Below are 27,479 nucleotides of genomic sequence, written 5' to 3'. Positions count from 1 at the left end.
CGTGCACGCACACCTATGCAAGCCCCTTCATGTGTGCATGTGCAGCCCAGGACCCTCATGCCACCTTAAAACACCTCTGCTTGGATGTGTGGGAGCCCCTAGATCTGTCCTGGAACCAGGCTCTCCCTTGGCACTTTACCCTTGCCTGGTCCCAAGGACTGCCCCTGGCAGATGGGGGTTTCCAGCGGCCAGCTGGGGCAATGGGAGGGCCCGTGAGCATCGCCAACATCTGGGCCTATTACCCCAGGCCCAGGAGGCCTCGGTAGCCCCACCCGGCAGCGGCAGGCAGGCTCCAGGGCAGCTGGTGGAGATTAGCGGCACTGATTACCTCGTGGCGATGCCATCTGGGGTGAGGGCATGGAGCCCGGCCCCACGGGATACCCCGCTTGCTGGTGTGCGGGGCTTTCTGGGGCCCGAGTGCGTGTAAAGTGTGTCAGCCTAGCTGCATGTATGTATATTTGCATGTCTGAGTGAATCCATGTGGCTGCCTGTGTCTATGTGCACACATGTGCAAGAAATCTGCAGGCAGCTCTGCTTGCCTATTTAAATAACTATGCCTGTGGGTACATGTCTGTGTTTCTAGGTCTATGTGTGCATACATGTCTGTGTGCTCCTGCCTGTGACTGTGTATGCACATTAAAGTCCATGTGGTGCCTTATTTGTGCCTTCCTTCCTTCTTTCTTCCTTCCTTTTTTTTTGGGGGGGGGGGGTCCGGTCATGGGGCCTGAACTCTGGGCCTGGGTGCTATCCCTCAGCTCTTTAGCTCAAGGCTAGCGCTCTACCACTTGAGCCACAGCGCCACTTCCGGTTTTTTTCTTTTTGCTTATGTGGTGCTGAGGAATCGAACCCAGGGCCTCATGCATGCAAGGCAAGCAAGCGCTCTACCACTGAGCCACATTCCCAGCCTCTTTCCTTCCTTTTTCCTTCCTTCCTTCCTTCCTTCCTTTTTCTTCTTTTCTTTTTTTCCCCCCTGGTACTGAAGAGTAAACATCAGGTCTCATGGGCTAGTACTCTATCCCCAAGCTAACATCCCCAGTCCTTTTTTGATTCTGAGGCAGGGTCTTGTTAGGGTGCCCAGATTGGTCTCAAGCTTGCAGTTCTCCTCTTCAGCAGTAGCTGAGATTAAAGGCATACCCCATCACATCTGTTGCTGCGTATTCTGAGAATTACACACCTGAGTACGCCCAGAAAAAAAGTCTCCAGGGATTCCCTGGTCTCCTACATGTGTCTTTCTGTATCTGTTTGGTGCTGTGTGTGTACACAGCATGTGTGTTAATACATGTACATGGAGTGTGCACCCCCAAGTGCTATGTGAAAACACACTGGGTTAGGTGCACATATGTGTCACAGGAGGAAGGAACATGGTACATTTCTAGACTGTCTATGATGAGGGATCCAGGCCGAGGGCGTGTCCTGGGATCTCTGAGCACTCTTGGGGTGCTCTAGGAGGCCTCTGGACTCCCCCTTCTCAGGTTTCCATGTCCCTGGCTCTGGAAGCTCTGGCCCAGCCACACCTATTACTGGGGCTGGAGTGGAGGAAGAGTGGGGATAGTCAGGATGTCCAGCCTCACTGGACATGGCTCTCTGCTCCAGTGCCTGTGGGCTGAGATGCTGAGAAGCAGTTGGTACTATTTCAAGGCTTTTCATCGGCAAGATGGGGTAAGTGGAGAACGTTGCTTCATAGACTGGAGGCTCCCACCAGTAATCCCAGCTACACAGGAGGCTGAGATCTGAGGATCGAGGTTCAGAGCCAGCTCACGCAGGAAGGTCTGTGAGACTCTTGTCTTCAAGTAATCACCAAAAAGCAGAAGTAGAGCTGTAGCTCAAGTGGCAGAATGCTGGCCTTGAGCAAAAGAAGCTTAGGGACAATGCCTAGGTCCTGAGTTCAAGCTCAAGCATAGAAAAAAAAAAAAAGATGAAAGGAAGCCCTGCTCTGGTGGCTCATGCCTGTAATCCTAGCTACTGAGTGGGCTGAAATCTGAGGATTGTGGTTCCAAGCCAGCCTGGGCCAGGAAAGTCTGTGAGACTCATCTCCAATTCACCACCATTAAGTCAGAAGTAGGGCTGAGGCTGAGGTGGTAGAGGGCCGGCCTTGAGCGAAAAAACCAAAAAAAGCATAAGGCCCTGAGTTCAAGCCCCAGTATCAGACCAAAAGAAAAAACAAAGATGAAAAGAGTTAGAATATGTGGAATTCTTAGAGCCTGACCTGTGTGCGTGCCCAGTACTGGGAGCATATGCATGGGCGAGCTGTCCTCTGTCTGGCCATCCCTCCCACCAAAGCCTCCAAACCCCACCCCTTGCCTTGCTGCCTGCTGAGCTCAGCACTTTGCAGGCCCCACCGCTGCCACCACCACATCTGGGCCCAGCTCAGTGCAGGGACCACAGGGGGGGGGGGGTGCCTACACAGTGTGGTGGGGATTTCCACTGACTCAGCACCTCTGGAGTTGGAGGAGGGAAACCTCAGGGCTGTCCTTCTGCCTCGGTTAGATGGGGCCACAGCCACCCCTTCCCCCAAACCAAGGCACTCCTGTTGCTGCTTGTCTTTTAGCCCCAGACCTAATCTAACATGCATGGGCCACTGAAATCCACTTCTTCATGGTTCCCCAGCCTTTGGGCCAAGAATTGGTGGTTGACTCCAGGAAGAAACCTTTGTGGGTTGAGGATGGAGGAAGGCCCACCTGGACAACCTTCCCTGTGCCTTGATAGAACTGGAAACACTACCTGCCCCCGAGTCCTCCCAAGAACCATCTTTTCCTGCCTTTCTTTTTTTTGGTGAGGAGCATTCACTGCGGAGTCCAGAGTCCAGACTGGCCTCAAATTTGCCATCCTCCTGCCTCAGCCTCCCAAGTGTTGTAGTTACAGGTGTGTACCAACCTCAGTTTCTTTCTTTTCTCTGGGCCCTGAATATAAAGCAAAATCCCTCCCAGGAACTGGAGATGAAGTCAACTTCCATCCCCCCCATCCCACCCTGGCCCGGGCCAAGGATTCCCAATATTGATGAAAATAGCAGCACACACTTCTCCTCCGTGCGCCGGAGCATGTATAAAGCACTTTTACAGACTCGAACTCCTTTCCTTAGGCAAAGCCACGCAGGGCAGATACGACAATCATTCCATCCTGCAGATAAAAAATCGCCACAGTTAGAGCAGGAGGCAGGGTTGCAGCAGCCTTGCTCACTCCTGGAGTAAGGAGGAATGGGAGAAATCCTGGGTTCCACTTCTCTGGGATTGAGACCAGAACAGATGTGTGTGTGTGTGTGTGTGTGTGTGTGTGTGTGTGTAAGGGGGGCCTCCAATTGCCCCCCCCCCCCCCCCCCCCCAGTGCAGACAGAGACAGACGGCTGCCTGGGAATTCTAGGCCCAGAAACTGGAAAAAGCTGACCACTGAGGCTTGGGCTCCAGCCACGTCACGGGTTCCATGGATCTTAGGGTCTCCACCCCCTCCCCATCAGACTTTCTGGGGGCCTGACCAAAGAAGGAGAACCGGGGTGGTCCCAGAGGAGGCCCTCCGAACTCCAGGCCTCCCGCCTGCCCTCTGCAGGCGCCGTGGCAGGGCAGCTCGGGGCACGCCGGGCCCCGCCCGCCGCCCGCCGCCCTCTCCGGGCTCACCTGGCGCGGAGGTAGGCGGGGCCGGCCCCCGGCGCCCCGCCAGGCCGGGAGCACGGCGGGATCCGCGCGCCCCGCGGCCCGCGCCCGGCCGCCGCCGCCCCTCCGGCCGCCTCCTCCTCCTCCTCCCCGCGGCCTGGCGGGCCGGCCCAGCTGTGTTCCATTACCGCCCTGGCAGCCCCCCAGCCCCCTGGAACCGCCCCTCTCCCCCCGCACTCGGAGCGGCCGGCAGTCGCGCGCGCGGGGCGCACTCGGCCCGAGGAGCTCCGGGCGCCAGGAAGCAGGGGGAATCGCGGCTGGCAGCGGGAGACCGAGGACCCCCAGGGGGCCAGTGGTACCCAGGCCCTGCTTCCTCTGTCTGTCCGGTCTGGGGCAGCCTGGATTGCTCAGGGAGGTCAGCAGCTACCCAGCCGCCGGTAAGTGGGCACGGACTGGGCTGCCTCCTTGGTTGGGCTGAAAGGGCCCTTTCTACCCAGCTTGCTGTGTGACCTGGGCCTGTGGCATCCCTTCTCTGAGCCTCAGTCTTAGTTTTTCTGCTTCTTTTCTTTCCTCTAAATCAGGACGGGCCCTAAATTCCATCCTGGTTCTGTTCTTCTCCTGGCCCTCTAACTGTGCTTGTGTTAGGTGGGAAAACTATCTGGAAGCATCCTTACTCTCTCCATGTAACCCCTCACTCGGAGTGGGGGGTGGGGGTGGGAGGGGTGGAGTGGAGACCAGAAGTGGGGAACCGGAAGGGAACATGAGCACATGCACGTGCACGCCTCCACATGCACCCACGTAGGGCCCGTGGGCCGGCAGCCCTTCCATTGGCTGGCAGGATGGCAGCCTGGGTAGAGTCTGAGCGGTACAATGTGTGCACCCTAGGCTGGAGGATGGATAGGGTGAGGGCACAGTTCCATCCCAGGGGGAGGGAAGTTGGAGTCTTAACTCCCCAATATATTGGGGTGAAGGGGTCTTTTCTATTCTCATGTCAGAACTACGGAAGGGAAAGTAGGATTCCATTGGAATGAATGAGGTCAGACTTGCATAAGAACTTCCCAACAGGAAGGCCTCCTGGAGGTGGTCATAGGCTGCCTGGGTGTATGTGTGTATGTGTGAACTGGTGTGTCTGTGAGCATGTCAGTGTACAGGTGAGTTTGTACGCCTGTGCTGGTATGTGTGCATGTGTGTGGAACTCTCTCTGTCTCACACACACACACATGCCTGACTGTGTGCTCATGAGCTGCCTGTCCTGGGGAGAGAACAGATGATATATGGCTCTGCTGGCTGCTTGCTGAGCTTGCATTGATTTATCTGGGCCCATCCATCAGGGTTTAATAAAACTAAAAGACGAGCATCCATCAGCGGAAGAGTTTGGCAATGAGGTCGTGAGCCCCAGTGACCTGCTCTCCTGCCCACTGTCCCCACAGGGGAGGCTGCGTTGGCCCTCACACAGCCCCATGATACCTGCCAGGAGACTCAGCCCCGGCTTTATCCCCTGACCTTGCGGGTGCCTGGCAGGGCTGCCTGCCCCAAGCCAGCATACCTTGCCAGGTACCAGCCTGCTATATGCCAGCACGGTTGTTCCAAGTATTGGGATTCTTCCAAATGTTTTGATCAATAGCCTCTGCCTTCAGACCCCTCACTGTCCCAACTTCTGTAGTCTTCTAGAACCTTCTAGATCTTTTCCTCAACCCACTGGCACAGCTAGAGGCCTGTAATAGTACTCCAGCCAGCATTCTGCTCTGGCTGGTGAATGTCTGTGCCATACTGGTGGTTAAATATTTTGATTCTCACCACTGGCCAGATCCAAGCCCCAGACTTGTGTTGGGCCCCTGAAAGGGATTAAGAGCTCTTCCTACTCCAGTCCCAGTGCCCAGGCCCCCAGCTGGTGCTGTTGGCACTTATGCATGCATGGATTCAGCAGCTCACTTTCCCGGTCTCTGGTTTTCAGGTGCTGTGGCTGTGGCTGACCCCTCTGAGCCAGTATGTGGGTATCCTGGGCTCCTGGCCTGTGGCTGCTCAGTCTCTGGGCCACTTTCATCCATAGGATAAATGCAGGTAAGATGACACGGGGGTCAGGGTACCACAAGCCTGCAACTAGCCCCCTGAAGTACCGGGCATTTGCATGTATGTAATCATGCATGTGCTGATCATGTAAGCATTAGTGGGAGAGTCTAGGGGCTGGACTCAGATGGTGTGTTTGCACACAAGCAAGCAAGCTGAAAAGTTGTGTGTGTGTGTGTGTGGTTGTGTTTCTGAGCACTGCTCAGTACAAAAGCCACCTTTCAAACTTTGCTGGGGCTGGTGGGCGAGGAGGAAGAGGCTCCGTGCCCCCCTGCAGAAGGCAGCCTGAGCCCTTTGGCGCCTTCTCCTGGTGAACTCCGTCTCTAGTCTAGGCCAATGTTCCTCCTCCATACCGGCCAGGAATGAAGGGCCCGCCCCAAGGCCCAGACTCTGGATAGAGAGAGCAAAGCTTTCCAGGGCCTAAAGCCAGGGGAAGTCAACTGGGCAACCTGCCCAGCCTTGCTGGGTGCCCTCTAGGCTTAGTAGCTCTGCCGCCTAGCTAGGCAGGAGCAGAACGCCCAGCACCCAAATTCAGCCAGGCAATGGAGGCAGAAAAACAGAGGTGGTGAACAGGGCGAGAGGGTCTGTGGCAAGGGGTGGAGATGGGATGTGTGACAGCCAGCAATTTCCATCTGTACACACACACACACACACACACACACACACACACACACACACGTGTGGTTTTACGTGCGTGTATGGGGGAGTTTTGCACTCCTCTCCTTCATCAGATCCCTGGGGGGGTTGGGGCAGAGGATTTCAACATCTGTGAGGAATCTAGGCCCAGTGCCAAGGGGTGAGTCACCCATTGCTGCTGCGATGCTGAAGACAGTGATGGTCTTTCCGGCCAGACCTGGAGGAGGGAGACTCCAGGGGGGTCACCACCGTGCTCAGGGATCTTCTTCCAGCCAGGCCAGCTCTTAGGAGCCTACTTCATTGTCTTGTCTCACCTTCCCCATCTGCCTTGCTGGGAAGGCCTTTTTAGTTGTTGTTGGTGGTGGTCATAGGGTTTGACCTCAGGGCCTAGGCGCTGTCCCTGAGCTCTTTTGCTCAAGGCTTGTGCTCTATCACTTGAGCTACAGTGCCACTTCTGGTTTTCTGGTGGGTAACTGGAGATTAGAGTCTCAGGGAGTTTCCTGCTCAGGCTGGCTTCCAACTGTGATCCTCAGATATCAGCCTCCTAAATACCTAGGATTACAGGTGTGAGCCACCAGTGCCCAGCTGAGAAGGCCTTTTTTTGAGTCTACCCTCTTTCTCTCCAGTGTAATACCTCCACCAACACTAAGTCAGCTCCAGGGAGAAGGAGGAGGCCCCTGGCTGCCAACTTGTCCCTTTGGGGCTTTAGAGACCTACATTAAATGCTCTCCAGGATTCCTTACCTCTTTAATATGCCCTGTTTGGAACCCAAGGCCCTGGTTGTGCTTGTGGTCCCTGTAGCCTCTCAGTCTCTTCTTCCTGTTTCTCTAGATGGTATCCAGGGGAAAAGTTACTCTGTTAGCTGAGACTTGTGTCTGGCCTGCTTGTCTGCCTTGAATGTGGGAAGTGAAGCCCCACCCATTGCTGAGAACACATGTGCCAGCCGCACATGGCATCTCTGGTGGCATGGCTATGCACGGCTCACACATGTGCATGCACAGCTCACACATGTGCAGACGTGGACGTGCAATTACCCAGGACGTAGGAGTGTACATGAACTTGACATTTCCTCCCTGTTGCAGTGCTCCCCTGTCCCCCACCTGGGTGTATGTCAATTAGGAAGCATGTGCATATCCATGGCCTAGTATATGTGCCCTGGGGCTTCTGGGGTTTCTCTCATCCCTCCCTTGCTGGGGGTCCTTCTGGCTCCCTGTGCAGCCAGGGTCAGAAGGTGAGAGCACTCATAGCCAGCCTGGCCTAAAGGTCCACAGTGTGGACTATGAACTTGTTCCTCTCCGGGTTCCCCAGGACCCAGCTGGGTAGCTGTGTCAACTGAGCCCCTAATGCTTCTTCACTGACTGTGTTCCAGGTGAACAGTGCCCACCATCCCAGCCCGAAGGCCTCAAGCTGGAGCACAGCAGTGACCTGTCAGCCAACGTGACGGGTGAGGACCTCTCCTCACGCTGTCCCTCTGCCCTTTCCCTGGAGTGGCCCAGGTCCCTCCTTACCTGCCCAGCTCAGCCCTTCATCTAGTGTCTCCCCCAAAAGGCTTCAACCTCATCCGCCGACTCAACCTCATGAAGACATCTGCCATCAAGAAGATCCGCAACCCCAAGGGTCCCCTCATCCTGCGGCTAGGGGCAGCCTCTGTGACCCAGCCCACACGGTACGGGGACTGCCAGGAATGGGCGCTGACCTCATCCACACCTTGTCAGCTCCAGATTGGGGGGGGGGAGTATCTGTCTCTCTCCCCCTGCCTGTCTGTGTGCCCATCTTTTATTCAGCGTCTTCTCTTCTGCACCAGGTCCATAATTTACCCCTTGGAAGCCCTCACCAAAATTAATTAGTCAGTTTATTTATTTATTTATGCCTGTCCTGGGCCTTGAACTCTGGGCCTGGGCACTGTCCCTAAGCTCCTTTTACTCAGAGCTGGTGCTCTACCACTTGAGCCACAAGCACCACTTCTGGCTTCTTCTGTGATAAATTGGAGATAAGAGTCTCTTGGACTTTCTTGCCTGGGCTGGCTTTGAACCGCAATCCTCAGATCTCAGCCTCATGAGTAGCTAGGATTACAGTCGTGAGCAACCAGTTCCCGGCTCTTCACCAAAATTTAATGTAGTGCAAATAGTCATTCCAAGGATTTGTGTGTGTGTGTGTGTGTGTGTGTGTGTGTGTGTGTGTGTGTGTGTGTGTGTGTGTGTGTGTGTGTGCGCCAGTACTAGGGCTTGAATTTAGGATCTGGGTACTGTCCCTTAGCTTTTTCATTCAAGGCTGGTACTCTACCACTTGAGCCACAGCTCCATTTTGGGCTTTTTGGTGGTTCATTGGAGATGAGAGTCCTACAGACTTTTCTATATGGGCTCTCTTTGAACCACGATTCTCAGATTTCACCCTCTTGAGTAGCTAGGGTTACTAGAGTGAGCCTCCAGTGCCTGGCTCCAGAGATTCTTTGGTCTGGTCTCCCATCCCTTTAGACCCATAGGCTCCATGGTAGCAGGGATATCTGCTTTCACCTTAGCTCCTGGCACCTACAAGGCATCAGCAAACCTGTGCAGAGTGAATGTGTGCATGGGTTTCGAGGTATATGCAGTGTGCATCTTGGGTCCTGGAGACCCAGGGTAGGCAGTGTCTGCATCTCCCCTGAACCTCAGGGAAACCTCTGCTTCACCCACAGACGAGTGTTTCCTCGGGGCCTCCCAGAGGAGTTCGCCCTGGTACTCACCCTCCTGCTGAAGAAGCACACCTACCAGAACACTTGGTACTTGTTTCAAGTGACTGATGCAGCTGGGTACCCACAGGTGAGGCCCTCCCCTCTCACAGCTCTCTGGGGCATCTGGTAGGTGCTGCTGGGGTTGATGAGCCCACTTTCCATCTAAGCTTGTGATTTCTGGGCCCTTCCTGCTTCATCCGAGTAACCACCCTCTAGGTTGTCCTCTGTTCCCCACCAGTGCCCATTCCATTCTTCCCAGCCATACGGCTTCCTGACCCCAGCCAGCTTTCTTCCCTTTCTGGGCCTCAGTTTCTCCTCCTGTGAAATGAGCTTGAGGACCCTTGACTTGACCATGTGGAGACTCTGGAACTCTGAACCTCTCCTGCTGTGTTCCCCAATTCCACACAGATTTCCCTAGAAGTCAACAGCCAAGAGCGGAGTTTGGAGCTCCGGGCACAGGGCCAAGATGGCGACTTTGTGTCCTGCATCTTTCCAGTGCCCCAGCTCTTCGACCTGCGTTGGCACAAGTTGATGCTGAGCGTGGCTGGACGTGTGGCCTCCGTGCATGTGGACTGCACCTCAGCTTCCTCCCAGCCTCTGGGGCCACGGAGACCCACGCGGCCTGTGGGCCATGTGTTTCTGGGGTTGGATGCTGAGCAGGGCAAGCCCGTCTCGGTGAGTCCTCAGTAAGGCTCTGGCCTCTGCCTTTTCACCCCTTAGGAGCCTGTACCTGACCAGGTATGTTCTATGCTCAGAATCTTCCCCTTGCTTCCCACTGCCTTCCAGAAGAGCCTGAACCTGGCATTCAAAGCCCTGCATGATCTGGATCCTTGAGTCCACAGCACCACACTCCCTTTGCATCTCTTCATGCAGCACTGCTCTACTCAGTTCACCCCAGTCTTCCAGCTCACTAACGACTTCACACATCCAGGCCTTTGCCTAAGCTGTTCCCTGTACTTGAAGTGCTTTACCTTGCAAACTCATCTTTCTGTTCCTCTAGGCCTCCTCTCCTGTACACATACTCTCTTTCTTTCTTCTCTTCCTTTCTCTTCCCTTCCCTTCCCTTTTATTTTTTGTTCCAGTACTGGGGCTTGAACTTAGGACCTAGATGTGTCCCTTAGCTTTATCACTCAAGGCTGATGCTCTGCCACTTGAGGCACAGCTCCCTTCTGACTTTTTTGGTGGTTAATTGGAGCTAGGAGTCTCATGGACTTTCCTGCTCCAGCTGACTTTAAACCAGGATCTCAGCCTCCTGAGTAGCGGTGGTCATGGGAGTGAGCCACAGTACCACTTTTATTCCTCTTGTAGTGATAGCCCTATTCTTGATGGTCTCCAGGCAGGACTGGAAGCACCTTGAGGTCAAATCCTGGGGTGAAGCCATCTTTCTGTCTCACTGGAGAGCCATGGGAGGGTCATGATGCTTTGAGTGAAGTGATAAAGTGAAGTGAACTCTGTGTGCCTCTCAGTTTGACCTTCAGCAGGCGCACATCTACTGCGACCCAGAGCTGGTGCTGGAGGAGGGCTGCTGTGAGATCTCACCGGGTGGGGTGAGTGTCCATACAGCTGGTGGTGGTGGAGGGAGGGAGGGCACGGCCTAATGGCTCAGTGAGCTGGAGGTGGGGGTCTGGGAGGAGGAGTGGGTCTCTAGGACTGATCCCTGCCTTTCCCCCACACCGAACAGTGTCCCCTGGAGAGCTCCAAGGCCCGCCGGGATACCCAGAGTAATGAGCTCATTGAGATCAATCCGCAGACAGAGGGGAAGGTCTACACACGCTGCTTCTGCCTGGAGGAGCCTCAGAGCAGCAAGGTGGGTGATGGGACTGGCATGAGGGAGATGGCCCTCCCCCTGAGGGTCACAAAGGACACTGGGTGTCCTGTCTATGTGCATACTGCCCTATAGGATTCCAGGGGGCAAAGAGGCCGCCCACTTGTAGCCCGCCATTGAAGATTGTGCCTGCCTAGCTGAGGCATTTATGAGACTGAGAAGGGCAGAACCAGGAGTATTCCATCTGTCTCGGACAGGGGTGCCTGGGGTCAGGGGCTGGGTCACATGATTCCCTTCAGGCTTCTCTTCAGCCCAGCACCATGGCCAGCTGCCCTGTCCCTTCCCAGGTTCCTTGGGGGTGACAGCAGAGCCCATTTCCTCCCTTAGCCCCGCCCTCTGCCTGGGCAGTGGCCCTGCCCTCTGGGCATCACTCCCAGCCTTTGGCTGCCAGAACACAGGGCTCTATTCATTCACTGCCTGCTTTCTCTGGCATCACATGGTGGGGAAAAGAAGGGGCTCCTGTGGGGGCAGCCTCAGGGGCCTAGGCAGCCCCTTGGTTTCCTGGGAGGTGTCAGATGCCAGGCCGGGGTGGGAGGCTGGGGTCCGTGCATCCCACTCAGATATCCATTCCAGCATAGACATCAGAATGGCCTCTTCTCAGTGGTTTCTTCTTGTTCTGTCTGCCCAGGTGGATGCACAGCTAACAGGGAGAGCCAACCAGAAGGCAGAAAGGAGAGCACAGGTAGAAAAAGGAGCCTGCGATGCCCTCTGTCTGCCCTGTGTGCCCTCTGCAAAACCCCTCTGAGAAGATACTCCACTCCCACTGTCTTCCTGCCTGGATGAGCTCAGGCTGTGTGGTACCAGCTCTGAGAAGCAGACAGACGGGGGCAGGACACACATAGTACCTGGCTCTCTCTCTCCCTCTCTTTCTCTCTCTCTCTCTCCCTCTCCCTCACTCTCTCACTCTCTCCCTCCCTCCCCCCCCCCCCCCCTCTCTCTCTCTCTCTCTCTCTCTCTCTCTCTGTGATGGTACTGAGGTTTGAACTCAGGGTCTTGCGCTTACTAGATGAACACCTTACCTCTTGAGTCCTTTTTATGTTAGCTGTTAATTTAGATACACTCTCATGCTTTTTGGCCCAGAGCTGGTCTGGGTTGGGACTGCAGTCTTTCTACTTATGCCTTCTGCATAGCTAGAATTACAAACATGACCCACCATACCCAGTGTATTTATTGAGAGGAGGTCTCACTAACTTTTTTTTCCCTGAATCTTGATCCTCCCAATCTCCACCACCCTCCTAGCTGGAATTATAGGCATAAGCTACCATGCCTAGTCTATCCAGAATTCTCTATAGAGCCTGCTTATACTGGTTCTTGGGCACAGTGTGGGAGCAATGCTTGATCCCCTGAATTCCCTACCTCCTCTCATGCCCCTTTCTTTCCAGGTCCATAGAGAAACAGCTGCCGATGAGGTGAGCCTCCTGTCTGTGTTGGCCAAAGGGCTCTGGGGAGGGCATGTTAGCACAAATCCTTTTTGCTAGGCTTTTGGGGGCACAGAGACTGGACACAGGGTGATGATGACAACACAATTCCCAGCATTCCTTGATGCTGGATGCTGGGTCCTGCCTGCCTACCGCCTCTCCCTGAGTGCTGGGCTAGAAGCCGGAAGACACTCCTGCTGGGCTGGCAGTAAATGGCTATGGGTGCCCTGGTGAAAGCCACGGCCTTGACCAGGGAACCCCTACATTCTGGTCTTCAGTCTTGCCTGGTATGCTGTGTAACCCAGAGCCAATACTGTTCCTCTCTGGGTTCGAGTTTCCTCATCTGGAAATGGCTGTGGGTCTGGGTTGGTGGGAGATGAAGGGAGCTTGCTTTTTTTCCAGCTCCTAGTTCCATGCTCTTCTTAAATTGCACCTAAGACACACACCATGCTCTTTGGGCTTACGCGTGTGTGCATATGTATGTATGAATATGCACGTGCGTATGCATGTGTGAATAGATGTGTATGTGCACATGTATGTGCATGAGTATGTGCATGCATGCGTGTGTGTGTGTGTGTGTGTGTGTGTGTGTGTGTGTGTTGGGCAGGGAGAAGGTGAAGAGCTGATCTGAGAGGCTCAGAATTGACCTCTAGGCCTGTTCCTCCCTTTCAGTGTCCTCCTTGTGCTTATGGCGCCCAGAGGAGCAATGTGAGTGATGGGAGGGTTTGTAGGGTGCTGTGGGTGAGGGCTGGGAGTGGGCATTGTGGGAGTTGGCTGGGGCTTGCTGGTTGAGGACAAGGGGTCTTTATGTGTTTCTACATCTCTCCCTGCCCATCTCCCAGAGCTGAACTGGGCCCCCCCACCCCCACATCTGCCAAATCCAGACTGCATGGATGACCACATCCACCCTGCAGACTGGGTCTGGGAGGGCCTGGGCATGGGGTGGTGGCCGGCCAGCGGGGTCAGGCCCTTGGCTGCTGATCCCAGCTCTGAGCTCCCCACCGGGTCTCAGGCCTGCTCTGCTTGGAAGGTTTCACAGGTCACCTTGCAGGCCCTGGGCAGGGGTCGGGAGGGGAGGCTCAGGGTCACCAGCCAGCATGTCCCCAAACCACACATAGCTTAAGGCTTGAGAAGATGTCTCCCTTCTCTCTTAGTAGCTGCCCCTAGCAGGACACATTGCCTTCTGGGGGATTGAAAGGACAAGGGAGCGGGGCTGGGTGAGCTCAGCTGGTACCCAACTGTCCCTTGTCCTCAGGCAGCATGAGTCACTGCTTTCTTTCCCATGGCCTGACTTTCTGACAAGCCATAATGATCCTTCAAGGGCACAACTCCAGCTTGCTTCAGCTCCAAGCCCCCTGACTTTTGGGGACATCAATAAATGCCCTCATTGCTGCTTGTTCCTCTTCTGACCCATCCCCCAACAAAATCTGGGCAGGCCCATGGTCCCCAGATGTGCAGAGGTTACCATGGCAACTTGGCAGCCATGTTATCCTAGCAACTGGGGGTGGGGCTAGCCAAAGCCTGGCAGGTTAGAGGCAGCAGACTAGACCCCTCTGTAGAGGTGAGAGTCAGCATGTTGGTTGACCTGGTAGGAAGAGCCTAGGCTGGGTTCAGGCTGTTGGACCTGCCATCAAGCTGTGTGAAGCTAGACGTATTGCTCATCCTCTTTGGCCCTGTGATTTCTTCTCTTTTCCTGAAGTATATAATCTCTCCTATGTTCCCTCAGGTCACACTTGGTCCCTCTGAACCCCAGGTGAGTTTCAGAAGAGAACGAGACCCTCCTTCCTTTTGGGGTAGCCCCAGCCCATCCCATAGCATGTGGTCCTAAGCTTGTATATCATGATGCCTGAGATTTGTGGATGTGGAGTCATCAAGTGTATATTCTGGAGAAGTTCTGCAAAGGGGTCCAGAGCTCCCTTTTCGTGAAGTCCTACTGTGCACCAGGCCCTGGGCCAGGCATACATACATCACTCACCCTTCTGATCCTCCAAAATACTCATCCTGTAGAGGGAATGCTCTCATTTGGATTAAACTGAGGCCCAGTTGTGTCCATTCTGTGACTGTGTCGGAGCGATGTGAGTGTGTGTGTGGGGGCACATGTACCCCTATTGGCCCATAGAACTTGTCAGCAGTAGGCAACACCTGTGGATGCGAGCCGGGCTTGGATGGAATGTGACTCTCAGAGCTACTTCCATGGAGGGCTGACAGCATTCTAGACTCTGTCCCCAACACCTTACCTAAAGCACCTCTGGACAGGTGCTGACATGAACCCCATTTTATTGGTGAGGAAACTGAGGCTTAGAGAGGTGACATGACTTTTCCTGAGTCACCTGCTGGCAAGTACAAATCTTGGTCTCAGGAAGCTTGGCTCTCAGCCATCCTGGTTTGTGTCACTTGTGTGCCTTGGATGGGCTGAGTGTGAGCTAGTGTGCGTGTGTGTGTGGGGAAAAGGATGGCCTCTGCGTGAGGTTTGCCAAATACAGCTGGGAGGGGCGAGTGGTTGATGCATATGAAATCCATATGCTGAGTGTGTGGTGGGGGTTGGGAGGGGAGCATATGTGTGTGTGTGTGTGTGTGTGTCTGTGTGTGTGTCTGTGTCTGTGTGGTGGACAATAGGTGGAGATCTGGGGTGTGAATCACTTCCTAGAGGTTCCTCATGCCCCCTTGGGTCCCAGCTTCCATCTTGTTTTTGCCCGCAGGGAGGGAAAGGAGAGCGAGGCCTGCCTGGCCCATCAGGTCCCAAGGGAGAGAAGGGAGCGCGGGTAAGTGCCCCAGCCATGCCCACTGTAAGACCCCTCCCAGCTGGCCGTGGGGCTGGGGTGGAATGTGGACTACCTCCCATCGTTTTGGTGGGAAGTCTGGCCCCCTGAGGGTAAAGCAGAGTCCTCACAGGGGTTAGTGTGTGGAAGCTTCTGGACCTCCACACAGCAGGTCCAGCCCCCAGCCCTAACCCTTGTTCCTTACCCACAGGGCAATGACTGTGTTCGAATCTCCCAGGATGCTCCACTTCAGGTAAGACCTGCAGGAGAGGCCTGCTTCAGGGTGAAGATGGGGCCAGCCTTGGGCTCCTCTCAACATCTTTTATTTCCTTGTTCAGTGTGCAGAAGGCCCCAAAGGAGAGAAGGGAGAGGCAGGGGGCGTGGTGAGTGAGACCAGGAAAAGTGCAAGGGTGGTGCAGGGGTCTAGGCCCAGCCTCATTCTCCTTCCTCATCCCTTCTTTTGTGTTCTCTCCTCATCTCAGGGACCATCAGGACTCCCAGGCTCAACAGGCCAAAAGGTAAACAGCTGGATTTGAAGTGGGTGGTGATAGGGTCCACAGGTCCCATAGGCCTGTGAAGGGTCTATGCAAGGGAGGGGTCCGAAGCCTCCCTGGGCAATGGTGTCAGGGGGCAGAGTGGCCAAATCCTCCCCCATTCCTCCCAGATACTTGCCTTGTCCAAACACACTCACCATGTCTAGTGAGTGGCCTGGTTCAGAAGTTCTTCTTGTTGTCTGCCCTCTTGTGAAAGCTGTATCATGAGAAGCAAGGATCTGGAAGATAGCTCCCCTGTTTCTTCCAGTTGTTTCCCTCCATGAGTCACTTTGCCTCTTCCTTTCCCAGGGCCAGAAAGGCGAGAAGGGTGATGGAGGCCTCAAGGGCTTGCCGGGAAAGCCGGGCCGAGATGTAAGGTGCTGGGGACCCTTCTCCCCAGCCCCCAGCCCAGGACCTTGAATGCTGGGATTTATCCAGAGAATTTAGCTCCGTCCTCTTGCCCAGGGAGGGGAGCAACTGTGTCTTAGCACAGCCAGGGTGAGGGGAGGGGGCTGCAGAGAAAGGCTTGAACCCAGGAGTCTGGACATTTGATGGCCTTAGGGTCCTGGGATGTGGTCTGGTTTGGGACAGGGACAGTGAAGTGGGAAAAGGGGGACATAACTGTCCCAGTGGGGCAGAGGCCAGGCCTCTGGTCACCCCTATCCATTGTGCCCTTCCCCACAGGGCAGGCCTGGAGAGATCTGCGTCATTGGGCCCAAAGGGCAGAAAGTGAGTTGTGGATCTGGAGGTGGGGGTATGGTGAGGCCGGGGTGGCTGCACCGTGACATCCACTTTTGTCTGTGTCAGGGAGACCCTGGCTTTGTGGGGCCTGAAGGACTGGCAGGAGAGCCTGGGCCCCCTGGTCTCCCCGGGCCTCCCGGAATAGGATTACCTGGGACCCCAGTGAGTACCCTTGCTGTCCTTTCCTGAGACCCCCTCTCCCAGCCAGAGCTGGGGGTGGGATGAGGCCCAGCCCCAGGAGCCTGTGGAGGAGGAGGGTCAGAGCCCCTGCAAAACTTCCAGTCCTTCCATCCACCCTGTTCTGCCTGCAGGGAGAGCCAGGTGGCCCGCCAGGACCTAAGGGAGACAAGGTAAGCACAGGCTAGAGTGGGCATGTGTGGGAGCCCGCTGGTTGGAGGGATGAGGTGCAGGAGGGGAGGTGTAGCTGAGGAGGCTCAGAGATGGGGGGGGGGGTGAGGGGCTTTGGATAGCTGAACAGAAAGCCCTTGAACATGTCTGCCTGTTTGCCTGCCTATCTGTTATACAAATACAGGCTAGATGTGGAGATGGACAGGCACCAGATAGGGAAGATTTACTGAGGAAGTGGGCCAGAGGTGGGAGGTTTGGCAGAGGTGGCCCTGCTGTCCAGAGATGGGGTGAGGAAGGGCCTTGTAGGCTGAGGTCACACTGGCTGTAGTCTCCCTCATAAACCTTTCTCTGACCACAGGGCAGCTCTGGGATTCCAGGAAAGGAAGGCCCTGGCGGGAAGCCTGTGAGTAACCCGTAGGGGAAGACAGGGAGGGGGGTGTTGAGGTCACTGCCCACTATTTTGGGGTCTGCAGTCCAAGGGCTTTCAGGGGGAAAAGGGCTAGGTGTTATATCCCTCCCTTGGAACATGGGTCCTTCTGCCCTGGCACTAATGCCCTGTTTCTTCTCCAACAGGGGAAGCCAGGGGTACCAGGGACAAAGGGAGAGAAGGTGAGTCCCAGGTCTGGTTGTTCTGGGGTGGGGACAGAAGGCCCTCTGTGCAGATACAGAATAAGGTCCTGGCATTTGGGGCCTGGGCCTTCCTTGGGTGACCCTTACCCCTTCTCTAAGTCGTGTGGAATGGGGAGAGGAAGAGCCTGCTTTGGACTTAGAATCTGCTTCTGCATCACACATGGTTTGTGACTGTGGCAGCTCCGTTAGCTTCTCTCTTCTCTCAGTTTTTGTATCTGTCTGTTCCTTTCCGATGGCTGGTGGTGAAGATGCATTTTCCTGATGTCCAGGAATTGCATGGATGAGGAGACTGGCCAGGAAGCCCTAGGGACATTCCTGCTGCCCACTCCGATGGTGGGGACAGAGTGCCAGCCATACACCCAGTGTTTATAGCTCAGATGGGCAGGAGGCTCCCGGCCTTCCCAAGCTCTCAGTCCCACTTGGGGTCTCGTGGTCTCTTCTCCTGCTAGGGTGACCCCTGTGAAGTCTGTCCAACACTGCCTGAAGGGTTCCAGAACTTCGTGGGACTCCCTGGAAAGCCAGGGCCTAAGGGGGAACCGGGTGATCCTGCACCAGCCAGGGTGAGTGCACGGGGGTGGCCTCTGAGGGACACTCCTTACACACACACACACACACACACACACACACACACACACACACACACACACACACACACACACACACCTTACACATATCCTGGGGGTATGATCTTGGAGAAGAATTGGGAAGAGTACTTCTTTCTGACACTGCAGAGGGTCTAGGCAGTAAGGGATCTGAACCATAGAGAATAAGGCTATGCTAGAGTGTCATTCCAAGTCTCCATGGCAACTAGCCAGGGCTGTTTGAGAGGCTTGAGGATGCCTTTTTGGACTAACAGGTGAAACCATCCCTTATTATGAGTGAAGCTGTGCCTAGGCTTGGTGGGCTGGAAGTGAGGTGAGGGAAGGAAGTCAGGTCTGAGTTGGGGTCTTGTGCTTGATGCCCCACCCCACTCCCTCACAGATTCTCTCTTTCAGGAAGGCCTGGGAACTGTTGGACTGAAAGGTGATCGGGTACGTACTGGAACTTTCCATTGGAGTAATTTTTGGAGTAATTTAGTCTGTGTGTGTGTGTGTGTGTGTGTGTGTGTGTGTGTGTGTGTGTGTGTGTGTGTGTGTGTGTGTGTGTGTGTGTGTGTACATGCACGCATGTGTACACACACACATACACACATACCAGTAATAGAGCTTGACCTCTGGGTTTCACGCTCTTGCTTAGTGTTTTTGCTCATGGCTGGCATACTACTGCCATACCTCTACTTCAGGCTTTTTGCTAGTTAATTGGAGATAAGAGTCTTTTTTCCCTTGGAAAATCTTTAAACCTTGGTCCTCATATCTCAGCCTCCTGAGTAGCTCCTTTTTCTTTTCTTTTTTTCTTTTTTAATATGGGTTCATGCCGGGCACTGGTGGCTCACGCCTGTAATCCTAGCTACTTAGGAGACTGAGATTTGAGCATCAAGGTTCAAAGCCAGTCTGGGCAGGAAAATTCGTGAGACTCTTATCTCCAATAAACCACCAGAAAACTGAAAGTGGCGCTGTGGCTCAAGTGATAGAGAGTTAGCCTTGAGCTAAAGAGCTGAGGGACAATGCCCAGGCCCAGAATTCAAGCCCCATGATCAATAACAACTCTCTCTCTCTCTCTCTCTCTCTCTCTCTCTCTCTCTCTCTCTCTCTATCTATCTATCTTATTTGGGTTCATGAACCCTACTACTGGGGTATTGGTCTTGAAACTCCTAATATATGGTCCTAATATATGACCAGAGACTTTGGGGTACCCCAATACCTCTAGTCTTAGCCCACATACTATTTTTCCCTGCAGGGAGATCCTGGCATCCAAGGCCTCAAAGGAGAGAAGGTGAGGTCCCGCTGTGCTCAGGTCATCCCCTCTGCCTACCTGGGAGCCTTTCTGATCACCTCTCTTCCTTCCCCAGGGAGAGCCCTGCCTGTCCTGCAGCATAGCTGTAGGAGCCCAGCATCTTGGACCATCTACAGGGGCCAACGGAGATGTGGGCTCCCCTGGCTTGGGCTTACCTGGCCTTCCAGTGAGTGATCTGCTCTTGCTTCCTGGGCCTTCAGGTTCCTAGTCTCAGGGAAGGGAGCAGAGGCAGGTCCTCTGATTGGATAGTGAGACACTGGGGCCGGGGGGCTTGGAGGGATAGAAGCCATGATACTGTCTTTTTTCCCTCCCATCACTAGGGAAAAGCTGGGGTCCCGGGCCCAAGAGGGCTGAAAGGAGAGAAGGTGAGACCCAGGTTGGATGTGAAAGACACCAGGGCTTCTTGGCAAGGGAGGTGGGGGAGAGGGTGGTAGATGGGGCAGAGATCAGGCTGTAAATTCACAGAGAAATGGTTTCATCAATGTTTTGCCGACTGGAGTCAAAGAATTTATTTCCAAGAGCCTGCATATTCTCCAAGAGAATTCTTTAGCGTTGTATTTTTAATTTAATGATAATCTAAAACGATTAAGCACATTTAAGACTACCTTATAGTAAAATAATATTTAACACTTCTTTTCTGCTTATTATGTGCCAGGCATGGTTCCAAGACTTGCACATGTATTAACTTATTTTATCCTTCCCAAACCTTATGGGGTGGGTACGCCCTGTTATTCCCATTTTGAGGATGAGGAAAAGGAGGCATAGAAAGGCCAAGTGACATTGTCCAAAGCCACATGGGTGTTGGGATTTGAGCCCAGGAAGTCTGGCTCCAGAGTCTATAATCTCCACTGCTCAAGCGGGTCACTCAATTTCGGTGCCCGTGTTAACATTTGTATTTATGATTGCATTAGAGACAAATGACAGCATTGAACTTGTAATGGAGTGTTACTCAAATGAGGGGTTCTGTGCGCACAGGCGAGTGCCCCCAGTGTGAGACACACTGAGCTGCACATGTTCAGGCTCAGTTCTAACTGGCAAGCCGAACTTGGCATTTCTCAAATGAAGCTTTTGCGCCCCGACCCTGCACCTGCTTCCCTTTTTTTTTTCTTTTTTAAATCATCTCAGCAAATGGCATAAACACAGGTCCTCCAAATAAATCTGGGGTCATCTTTGACTTCTCCCCTGCCCAACCCTCTTCCCTCCCATCCATCCCAGTGGCAAGTCCTAATGATCCTGCCAATCACATCTCTCTCCGTTCCTGCTTTCTCTCCCCACCTGCATGGCCAACAGCTTAGTCTCTCACCTGGGTGGCAGCAGCCTCTTCCGGCCTGCCTGCGGCCCTTCACCAGCCCATTTATCATCCAGTAGCTAATGTGGCTTCATAAAACAGAGCTCAGATTACATTATGCCCTGCTTACAATCCTTCTGGGACTTGACTTTGTGCCACACTCCGGCTGAGCCTCACCCTGGAGGACCTTCCTTTCCAGATTCATCTGTTTCTCTCTCTCTCTCTCTCTCTCTCTCTCTGTCTCTCCTCTCCCTCTTTTTCCCTCTCTCTCCCTCCCCCTTCCTCCCCCTCCTACTTTTCTATGCTGTGGTCATCCTGGCTCTCCTTCTGCTCTGGATAGGACACAATAGTTCTCATCTCCTGGACGCTACCCAGGTGGCTGCCACTAGAAACATCTAGAACCTCTTCCCTCCCCAGTGTCCACTTAGGCCTTCACTGGCTGGCCTCGCTCTGATCATTCTCATTGTAGTCCTCACTGCTCTGGCTACCTTGTCTAAAGTGGGCTCTCTTCTTCTGTCTAGCTGCCTTCTTTCCTTCATCACTCATCACCATTTAAGGGGTCTTTTTTTTTTTTTTTTTTGCCAGTACTGTGTATCAACTTGGGGCCTGAGCACTGTGTATCAACTTGGGGCCTGAGCACTGTGTATCAACTTGGGGCCTGAGCACTGTCCCTTAGCTTTTTTTGTTCAAGACTAGCACTCTACCACTTGAACCATAGCTCCACTTCTGGCGTTTTGATGGTTAACTGGAGATAAATGTCTCATAAATTTTCCTGCCCAGGCTGGCTTCAAGCTATAATCATTAGATCTCAGCCTCCTGAGTAACTAGGGCTACAGGCACGAGCCACCTGCACCTTGCTACCATTTATAGTTATTATCTAAAAAGGTCTAGTGTGCAAGCACTATGAAGCATTTATATCTGTGCCGTTCATATCCCATCCCTAGTGCCCAGGGCATACAATGAATGACTGTTGGATGAATGAATGAATGATCTCCGTGTGCTGGGGTGGAGCAGGGATGCTATGAATTAAAGCTGAGAGTAGAAACAGTCTAACCTGAAGCTGGCCACAGAGTCCCATTGGGGACCTTGTGGAAGTCCCTCTTTCTTTCTGAGCCTCAGTTTCCCTGGCCAGGTAATAAGAGGACAGTCTAAACACACTAAAAGGGCTTTTTTTTTGGTGGTACTGGGGTTTGAACTCAGGGCCTTGTGCTAAGACTAGGAAAGCACTCTACCACATGAACCACAGCTCCAGCCCTTTTGGCTTCAGTTACTTTTCAGATAGGGTCTTGCAGGTCAAAGCTGACCTAGATTTTGATCCTCTTATGTAGCTGGGATTATAGAGACAAAGCATCATACCTAGATTATTGGTGGAAATAGGGTCTTGTTAAATTTTGTTTCCTGGTCTGACCTTATAGGAAGATCTTCCGATCTCTGCCTCTTGAGTAGCCGGGATCCCAGGCATGAACAAGTACTCCTAGCCCAAGGGGCTGCTTTTATAGTTTGGGATGTGGGCTTGCTCTGGCACCTCTGCCCCCAGCCCCACTTTGACTGTATGTTATGTGCTTGGCCCACAGGGTAATTTCGGGGAGGCAGGTCCAGCTGGCAGCCCGGTAAGCATGCTTTGGATGGCAGAAGCTTGGGAAGGTGAAGATTGCCCACTAGTGGGAAACAGATAGGCCTGGGCTGTGCCTCTGCATGGCCCAGGCTGTGCTGGACATCACATATGGCTTCTTCTCATGTAGGGGCCACCAGGGCAAGTAGGACCAGCAGGCATCAAAGGGGCAAAGGTGAGTCTGGGCATCCCCCACATACAGTGGGGGGCACACCTCTGAGTCAGACCCTCTTGGTAGGTCTTACTGCATTGTAGACTGCCTGTAGGGTGAAGTCCAACTCCCTGGCATGGCATCACAACCAGGCCCCAATCTTCACTCCTCTGTACCCCTACAGTCTCTCCTGAGAGACCCCTTGATGGGCTATGTCAGATCTAGCTGCAACCCAAGGTCTCCTTAGATCCCTTGGAGCCCCCGAACTCACTGTCCTTGCTCGGTAGGGGGAGCCTTGTGAGCCATGCTCAGCCCTGTCCAGGACTCAGGATGGAGACAGTCATGTGGTGCACTTGCCCGGGCCAGTGGGAGAGAAGGGGGAGCCTGGACCTCCAGGCTTTGGCCTGCCTGGAAAGCAGGTGAGTCCTTGGCCTCTGGAGATGGAAGGGTCCTGAGCAAAGGGCCAATTGGAGTGTGTGGAGAGGTCTATGTGTCTGACACCAGTGGGAGAGCCCTGATGCCTCCGCCCTTTCCCCGTGACGTCATGGCGGAGCAGGCAGAGGCACACTGGCTTCAGACCAGACAGACTTGGTTCTAATCCCAGCTCGGTATTTTAGTAAATTATTTTTGTGTCTTTATCTCTACGTCTTGTTCATGGGCTGTGATAAAGCTTAGTCATGATGTGTGTGCAGAGCACTGAACAGCAAACGATAGACCTCAGAAGTCTCCGGGCTGTGGGTATCACTGTTACTGCTTTAACACTGACAGACAGCACCAGCCTCAAGAGCAGTGCACTGAGCCACGGGCTGCTTCCCATATACTAGTTTATCTACTCTCACCAGAACCCTCTAGGGCATGAGCCCACCCTATTTTATCATCCCCATCTGACAGATAGAGAAACTGAGGCATTATGGCCAGATGAGATAATTTGCCAGGTCTCACCATCTGGCTCAAGTCTCTTCACTCACAAGAGGGCAAAGATTGTTATCTGTTAGTTTTCTGTAGCATCCCTGGGGGCAGGTGGGGGGTGGGGGATAACAGAGGGGTGGGTGCTCAAGGGTGTCCAGTTTGAGTGAATGGGTACTGGGAGTATGTTCTTCTCAGGGCAAGGCCGGAGAGCGTGGACTGAAGGGACAGAAGGTAAGAGAACCTCTATGGGCATGTGAGTGAGTGGGCTCCCGCTCCTCTAGAATGCCACCTGGCCTCCTCGTCCTGATTGGCTTGTACCTGTTTCCCCCTCACTCCCCCCCCCCCCCTTTCCCAGTCCTCAGCCCTTGTGAGAGCTCTAGGGATGGCCTGCCCCAAGCTGGGTCATCCGTACTCTCCTTGAACTCTACTCCTTACAGGGTGATGCCGGGAGTCCTGGAGACCCTGGAACCCCAGGCACCACGGGGCAGCCTGGGCTGTCAGGAGAGCCTGGTATTCGGGGCCCCATGGGGCCTAAAGGAGAAAAGGTCAGTCAGGAGGGAGGATGTTTATTATACAGGCAAAAAGAAAGCAGGCAGAGAGCTTCCAAGGGGAAGGATTGCAGTGACTGTCCTCCCCCCCCCCCCCCCCCCCCCGCAGCTCCTCTTTGCAGCTTGGCCTGTCAGGGGCCTGTTTTGACTCCCCAGACTAGTGGGAGGGCAGAAGAAGGAGGTGTTCTCTGTAACACCTCCTGACTTGGCTACCAGCCCTGGCTCACTGGCTCCTTGATGCATCCATTTCTGACCATAGGGTGATGGCTGCACCGCCTGTCCCAACCTGCAGGGGGCGCTGACCGACATGGCTGGACTACCTGGGAAGCCAGGCCCCAAAGGAGAGCAAGGTCCTGAAGGTGTGGGCCGGCCTGGCAAACCTGTAAGTTCCAGTTCTCTGCCCTCTGGTCCCTCCCTGCCTGGGTTTCGCCTTCTCTACCTCCTGCCCTTCCTTTCCCCCTGTACAGAGTTCATGGCTCCTTTGTGTGCTTTTTAGGGACAGCCTGGTCTCCCGGGAGTTCAAGGTCCTCCAGGGCTGAAGGGCACACAGGTGTGTGAGCAGGGCCTGGGAGCACCCATCTGTGGGTACACATCAGTGAGGGTGGGAGGCACATGGGGCTGGGGCCTGGAGTGGGGAATGGAGGCAGGTACGGAGCCGGGGAAACAGAGATGGCTGAGGCTGAGGGGGCCAAGGAGGTTGAGGAGGAGCTGGGAGCAAGGCGAAGGGCAGGTTGTGAATCTTGAGCTAGGGATTGTTCTTCTGCCTCTTCAGGGAGAGCCAGGGCCTCCAGGAAGGGGAGCGCAGGGGCCACAGGTGAGTCTTCTGCCTTACTTTTGCTTTCCTACTCACTTTCCAAACTACATGGCACCCGCCCCCCCCCCCCCCACCCCCCGCCTCCTACCATGCCCCTGCGCACAGTTCTGACAATGTGTTGTTAACTTAGCAGTCCTGGGTTTGGCTTTTTTTTGGATCCAGTCGTGGGGCCTGAACTCTGGGCCTGGGCGCTGTCCCTCAGCTCTTCAGCTCAAGGCTAGCGCTCTACCACTTGAGTCACAGCGCCACTTCCGGCTTTTTTCTTTTTGCTTATGTGGTGCTGAGGAATCGAACCCAGGGCCTCAGGCATGCAAGGCAAGCGCTCTACCTCTGAGCCACCTTCCCAGCCCCCTGGGTTTGGCTTTGATCCTCATCTCACTGACCCTCCCTCAGGATATTCTTGGGGAGCGTCCCTGAGTTTGGGCTGGCCGATGCCTCACCCCAAACCAGTGGGAGTGGGGCCAGGGGGTTGGCTGTGGCTCCTGTGCCTCACTCAGCTCTCTCTGACTCGCAGGGGGAGCCTGGAGTGCAGGGCTTGCCTGGAGTTCAGGTATGTATGTGTGACTTGGCCTTGGCAGCAGCTGGCAGGGGAAAGAGTCAGTCTAGGATACGGGATTAACTGTGCTTTCATCTGCAGGGACCTCCAGGGCCTCAGGGACCACCTGGCCGCACAGGAGAGAAGGGTGCTCAGGTGAGCCTCTGCCTCCATAGGCATCAGGCCTTCAAGGATGTTGTTTTGTTTTGGTAGCTCTGTGGTTTGAAACCAGGGCTTCATGCTTTCTAGACAAGTGCTATATCACTGAGGCATGCCTCCACCCCCCCCCCTTTTTTTTTCCTTGGTTAGTTTGAGACAGGGTCTTGCTTTTTGCCTGGGCCCCCCCCCCCAGATGATGATCCTCCTATTTTATGCTTCCCAGAGTAGCTGGGATGGCAGGCATGTGCCACCACACCCAGCTTCTTCTACACAGATGGAGTCTCATGAACTCCCCACCCTTTTAACCTCCCAAGGCTGGCCTGGAACCTCAATGTTCCTCTGTACTGGAATGACAGCGGTGTGCTACTGTACCCAGCTATTCATGGAAAAGAGATCTTGCAAACTTTTGCCCAGGCTACCCTGGCACCACAATCCTCCTGATTTCTGCCAGGTTAGCCCGGCAGGGTAGTCCCCATGCCTGGCTCCTGTAGGGCTTTTCAGTGTCCTGCAACTTACATATGAGACACAGGGCTCAGTGTTACCTGTCAGCAGCCTGTCTGAAACCCTGAGAGATGTGCGTCACTGCTGGATAGTGCTGACTTCCAAGTCTTACCCCATAACTCTGGTGCCCTTTCCCCAGGGACCTCCGGGAATGAAAGGAGCCACTGGACCCATGGGACCTACTGGTGCCAGCATCTCTGGGCCTCCGGTAAGAGTCTTGTCTGTGTTGGGGATGCTGCTAGGAAAAGAACACAGCACTGACCTTGTCTGTCCCAGCATCCTGGAGTGGAGGAGAGAAGTCTCCACCAGCCAGCCTCAAGGAAGGAAGAGGCACGGGTGGCAGGGGAGGCCCAGAGCCCTTAAATGAGAACACAGGTCAATGCCATTTTTTTTCCTTCTCTAATCCTCACCATCACTTCCAGTACTGGGCTTGAATTCAGGTCTTCGCACTCTTGCTTGGCTTTTTTTACTTATGGCTGACACTTCATCACTTGAACCATGCTTCTGCCCTCAGCTTCTTTTTTTGCTGGTTAATTGGAGATAAGAGTCTCTCAGATTTATCAGCCCTGCCTGGCTTCAAGCATTGATTTTCAAGTCTCAGCCTCCTGAGTCACCAGGATAAGAGGTGTGAGCCATGAGCAACTGGCTTCTCCTCTATTCTTTTGAAAACCTTTCTTTTTATAACTTTTCTTTTTAGTTAGCATGTAACAATACACATTTATACAGTACAGTGTGATATTTCAATGCATGTATACAATAAGTACTGATCAAATGGGGGTGATTAGCATTTCTGCTTTCTCATCTCTTCTTTGTGTTCAGAGCCTTCAGCTCTAGTCACCCACTGAGCTACAGAGAGCTAGATGGTCCTCCCACCTAAACGTGATGCAGTACGTGATTCCACTGCCCCTCTGACTCTTCTGTCCGGTAGTTAGCCCATGCCATTCTCTTTCCCTTGGAGATGGACTTTTAGCTTTTACAGAGAAAGAACACAGTCCCCATTGTTTTTATTTATTTTTATTTTTTTTGCACAGTGGCCTTGCTGAGGGACCATGCTGAACACACAGAAACCAGCTTCATCCTTACAACAACCGGGTCAGGGAACTGCTATTATTATCTTTTCACAGATGAGGAAACTAAAGGCTAGAAATTGAGGGGTGGAGCCAAAGGCTTGAAGCCTGTCTCCCATGCTCCCCACCCCTTCAAACCTGGGACCCTCTGAGCGCCTTGTTAAACCAGTGCAGCAGGCCCCAAACATCCACTAGTGACAGGAAGACGTGGCCCAAGACAATATTCCTTCAGGCCCAAGGCTGGGCTATTGAGCAAATTGCATAGATTAAGTAATAATAAGTGCATTTTCTCGTTTTAGTCATCAAAGACCTGTCTAATACCCAGCTTCTACACCACATGAACCCACTCGAATTTTACAAGATGATATAATTTTAGCCTAAATCAAAGAAATGCTACCTTTCAGCCAGCCTGTGCCATGCTGGGTCGTGGGCAAGTGTATAATTTTCCTTGCGCTTTTGGTCATGTTGAAAATAGCCCAGTAAATGTATCCTCACCTATCTTTGTGGATCCCCCTTGTGAGAAATTTTTGTCCCCATTTTGGGAACCACAGATAGGTTTCTCCTGAGAGAGGGGATACCAAAGCCCAGAGGGGGCCAGGGATTTGCCCAGGGCCCTGCTGAGTCAGTCTGCATTGTCCAACAGAGTAGGATTATCCCAGGGACAGCCAGGATAAAGGCAGAGGTGAGGGGCTGGTGCTAGAGATCACTTGGGTCCCAGATACAAAAGTGGAGGGTCTCCCAGAAAGCAGCT

The 27,479-nt window shown here is 53.9% G+C and overlaps 1 protein-coding gene across 1 annotated transcript in view; it reads left to right on the top strand.

The window, feature by feature from the left end:
* The first annotated feature begins 3,984 nt into the window (after nucleotides 1-3,984).
* The window catches only part of Col16a1 (collagen type XVI alpha 1 chain), a 55,402-nt gene continuing 31,907 nt past the window's right edge, over nucleotides 3,985-27,479 (top strand). Inside the window, exons 1-38 of the mRNA XM_042685197.1 lie at nucleotides 3,985-4,021; nucleotides 5,539-5,645; nucleotides 7,657-7,731; nucleotides 7,836-7,953; nucleotides 8,962-9,085; nucleotides 9,406-9,672; nucleotides 10,464-10,544; nucleotides 10,679-10,804; nucleotides 11,451-11,504; nucleotides 12,205-12,231; nucleotides 12,913-12,948; nucleotides 13,967-13,993; nucleotides 14,940-15,002; nucleotides 15,211-15,252; nucleotides 15,338-15,382; nucleotides 15,482-15,517; nucleotides 15,842-15,904; nucleotides 16,217-16,261; nucleotides 16,340-16,435; nucleotides 16,585-16,623; nucleotides 16,980-17,024; nucleotides 17,195-17,230; nucleotides 17,701-17,811; nucleotides 18,247-18,282; nucleotides 19,088-19,123; nucleotides 19,200-19,310; nucleotides 19,465-19,509; nucleotides 22,007-22,042; nucleotides 22,175-22,219; nucleotides 22,483-22,614; nucleotides 23,300-23,335; nucleotides 23,542-23,649; nucleotides 23,912-24,034; nucleotides 24,149-24,202; nucleotides 24,425-24,466; nucleotides 24,981-25,016; nucleotides 25,104-25,157; nucleotides 25,801-25,869. Coding sequence (XP_042541131.1) covers nucleotides 5,573-5,645; nucleotides 7,657-7,731; nucleotides 7,836-7,953; nucleotides 8,962-9,085; nucleotides 9,406-9,672; nucleotides 10,464-10,544; nucleotides 10,679-10,804; nucleotides 11,451-11,504; nucleotides 12,205-12,231; nucleotides 12,913-12,948; nucleotides 13,967-13,993; nucleotides 14,940-15,002; nucleotides 15,211-15,252; nucleotides 15,338-15,382; nucleotides 15,482-15,517; nucleotides 15,842-15,904; nucleotides 16,217-16,261; nucleotides 16,340-16,435; nucleotides 16,585-16,623; nucleotides 16,980-17,024; nucleotides 17,195-17,230; nucleotides 17,701-17,811; nucleotides 18,247-18,282; nucleotides 19,088-19,123; nucleotides 19,200-19,310; nucleotides 19,465-19,509; nucleotides 22,007-22,042; nucleotides 22,175-22,219; nucleotides 22,483-22,614; nucleotides 23,300-23,335; nucleotides 23,542-23,649; nucleotides 23,912-24,034; nucleotides 24,149-24,202; nucleotides 24,425-24,466; nucleotides 24,981-25,016; nucleotides 25,104-25,157; nucleotides 25,801-25,869 — 2,592 coding nt within the window. The 5' untranslated portion in view covers nucleotides 3,985-4,021; nucleotides 5,539-5,572. The remainder of the gene's footprint in view (nucleotides 4,022-5,538; nucleotides 5,646-7,656; nucleotides 7,732-7,835; nucleotides 7,954-8,961; nucleotides 9,086-9,405; nucleotides 9,673-10,463; nucleotides 10,545-10,678; nucleotides 10,805-11,450; nucleotides 11,505-12,204; nucleotides 12,232-12,912; nucleotides 12,949-13,966; nucleotides 13,994-14,939; nucleotides 15,003-15,210; nucleotides 15,253-15,337; nucleotides 15,383-15,481; nucleotides 15,518-15,841; nucleotides 15,905-16,216; nucleotides 16,262-16,339; nucleotides 16,436-16,584; nucleotides 16,624-16,979; nucleotides 17,025-17,194; nucleotides 17,231-17,700; nucleotides 17,812-18,246; nucleotides 18,283-19,087; nucleotides 19,124-19,199; nucleotides 19,311-19,464; nucleotides 19,510-22,006; nucleotides 22,043-22,174; nucleotides 22,220-22,482; nucleotides 22,615-23,299; nucleotides 23,336-23,541; nucleotides 23,650-23,911; nucleotides 24,035-24,148; nucleotides 24,203-24,424; nucleotides 24,467-24,980; nucleotides 25,017-25,103; nucleotides 25,158-25,800; nucleotides 25,870-27,479) is intronic.

This window comes from Dipodomys spectabilis, unplaced genomic scaffold (assembly GCF_019054845.1).
Source record: "Dipodomys spectabilis isolate Male_0828 unplaced genomic scaffold, ASM1905484v1 ptg000002l, whole genome shotgun sequence".
Taxonomy (NCBI): Eukaryota; Metazoa; Chordata; class Mammalia; order Rodentia; family Heteromyidae; genus Dipodomys; species Dipodomys spectabilis.
This window is presented reverse-complemented; position numbering and strand designations above follow the sequence as displayed.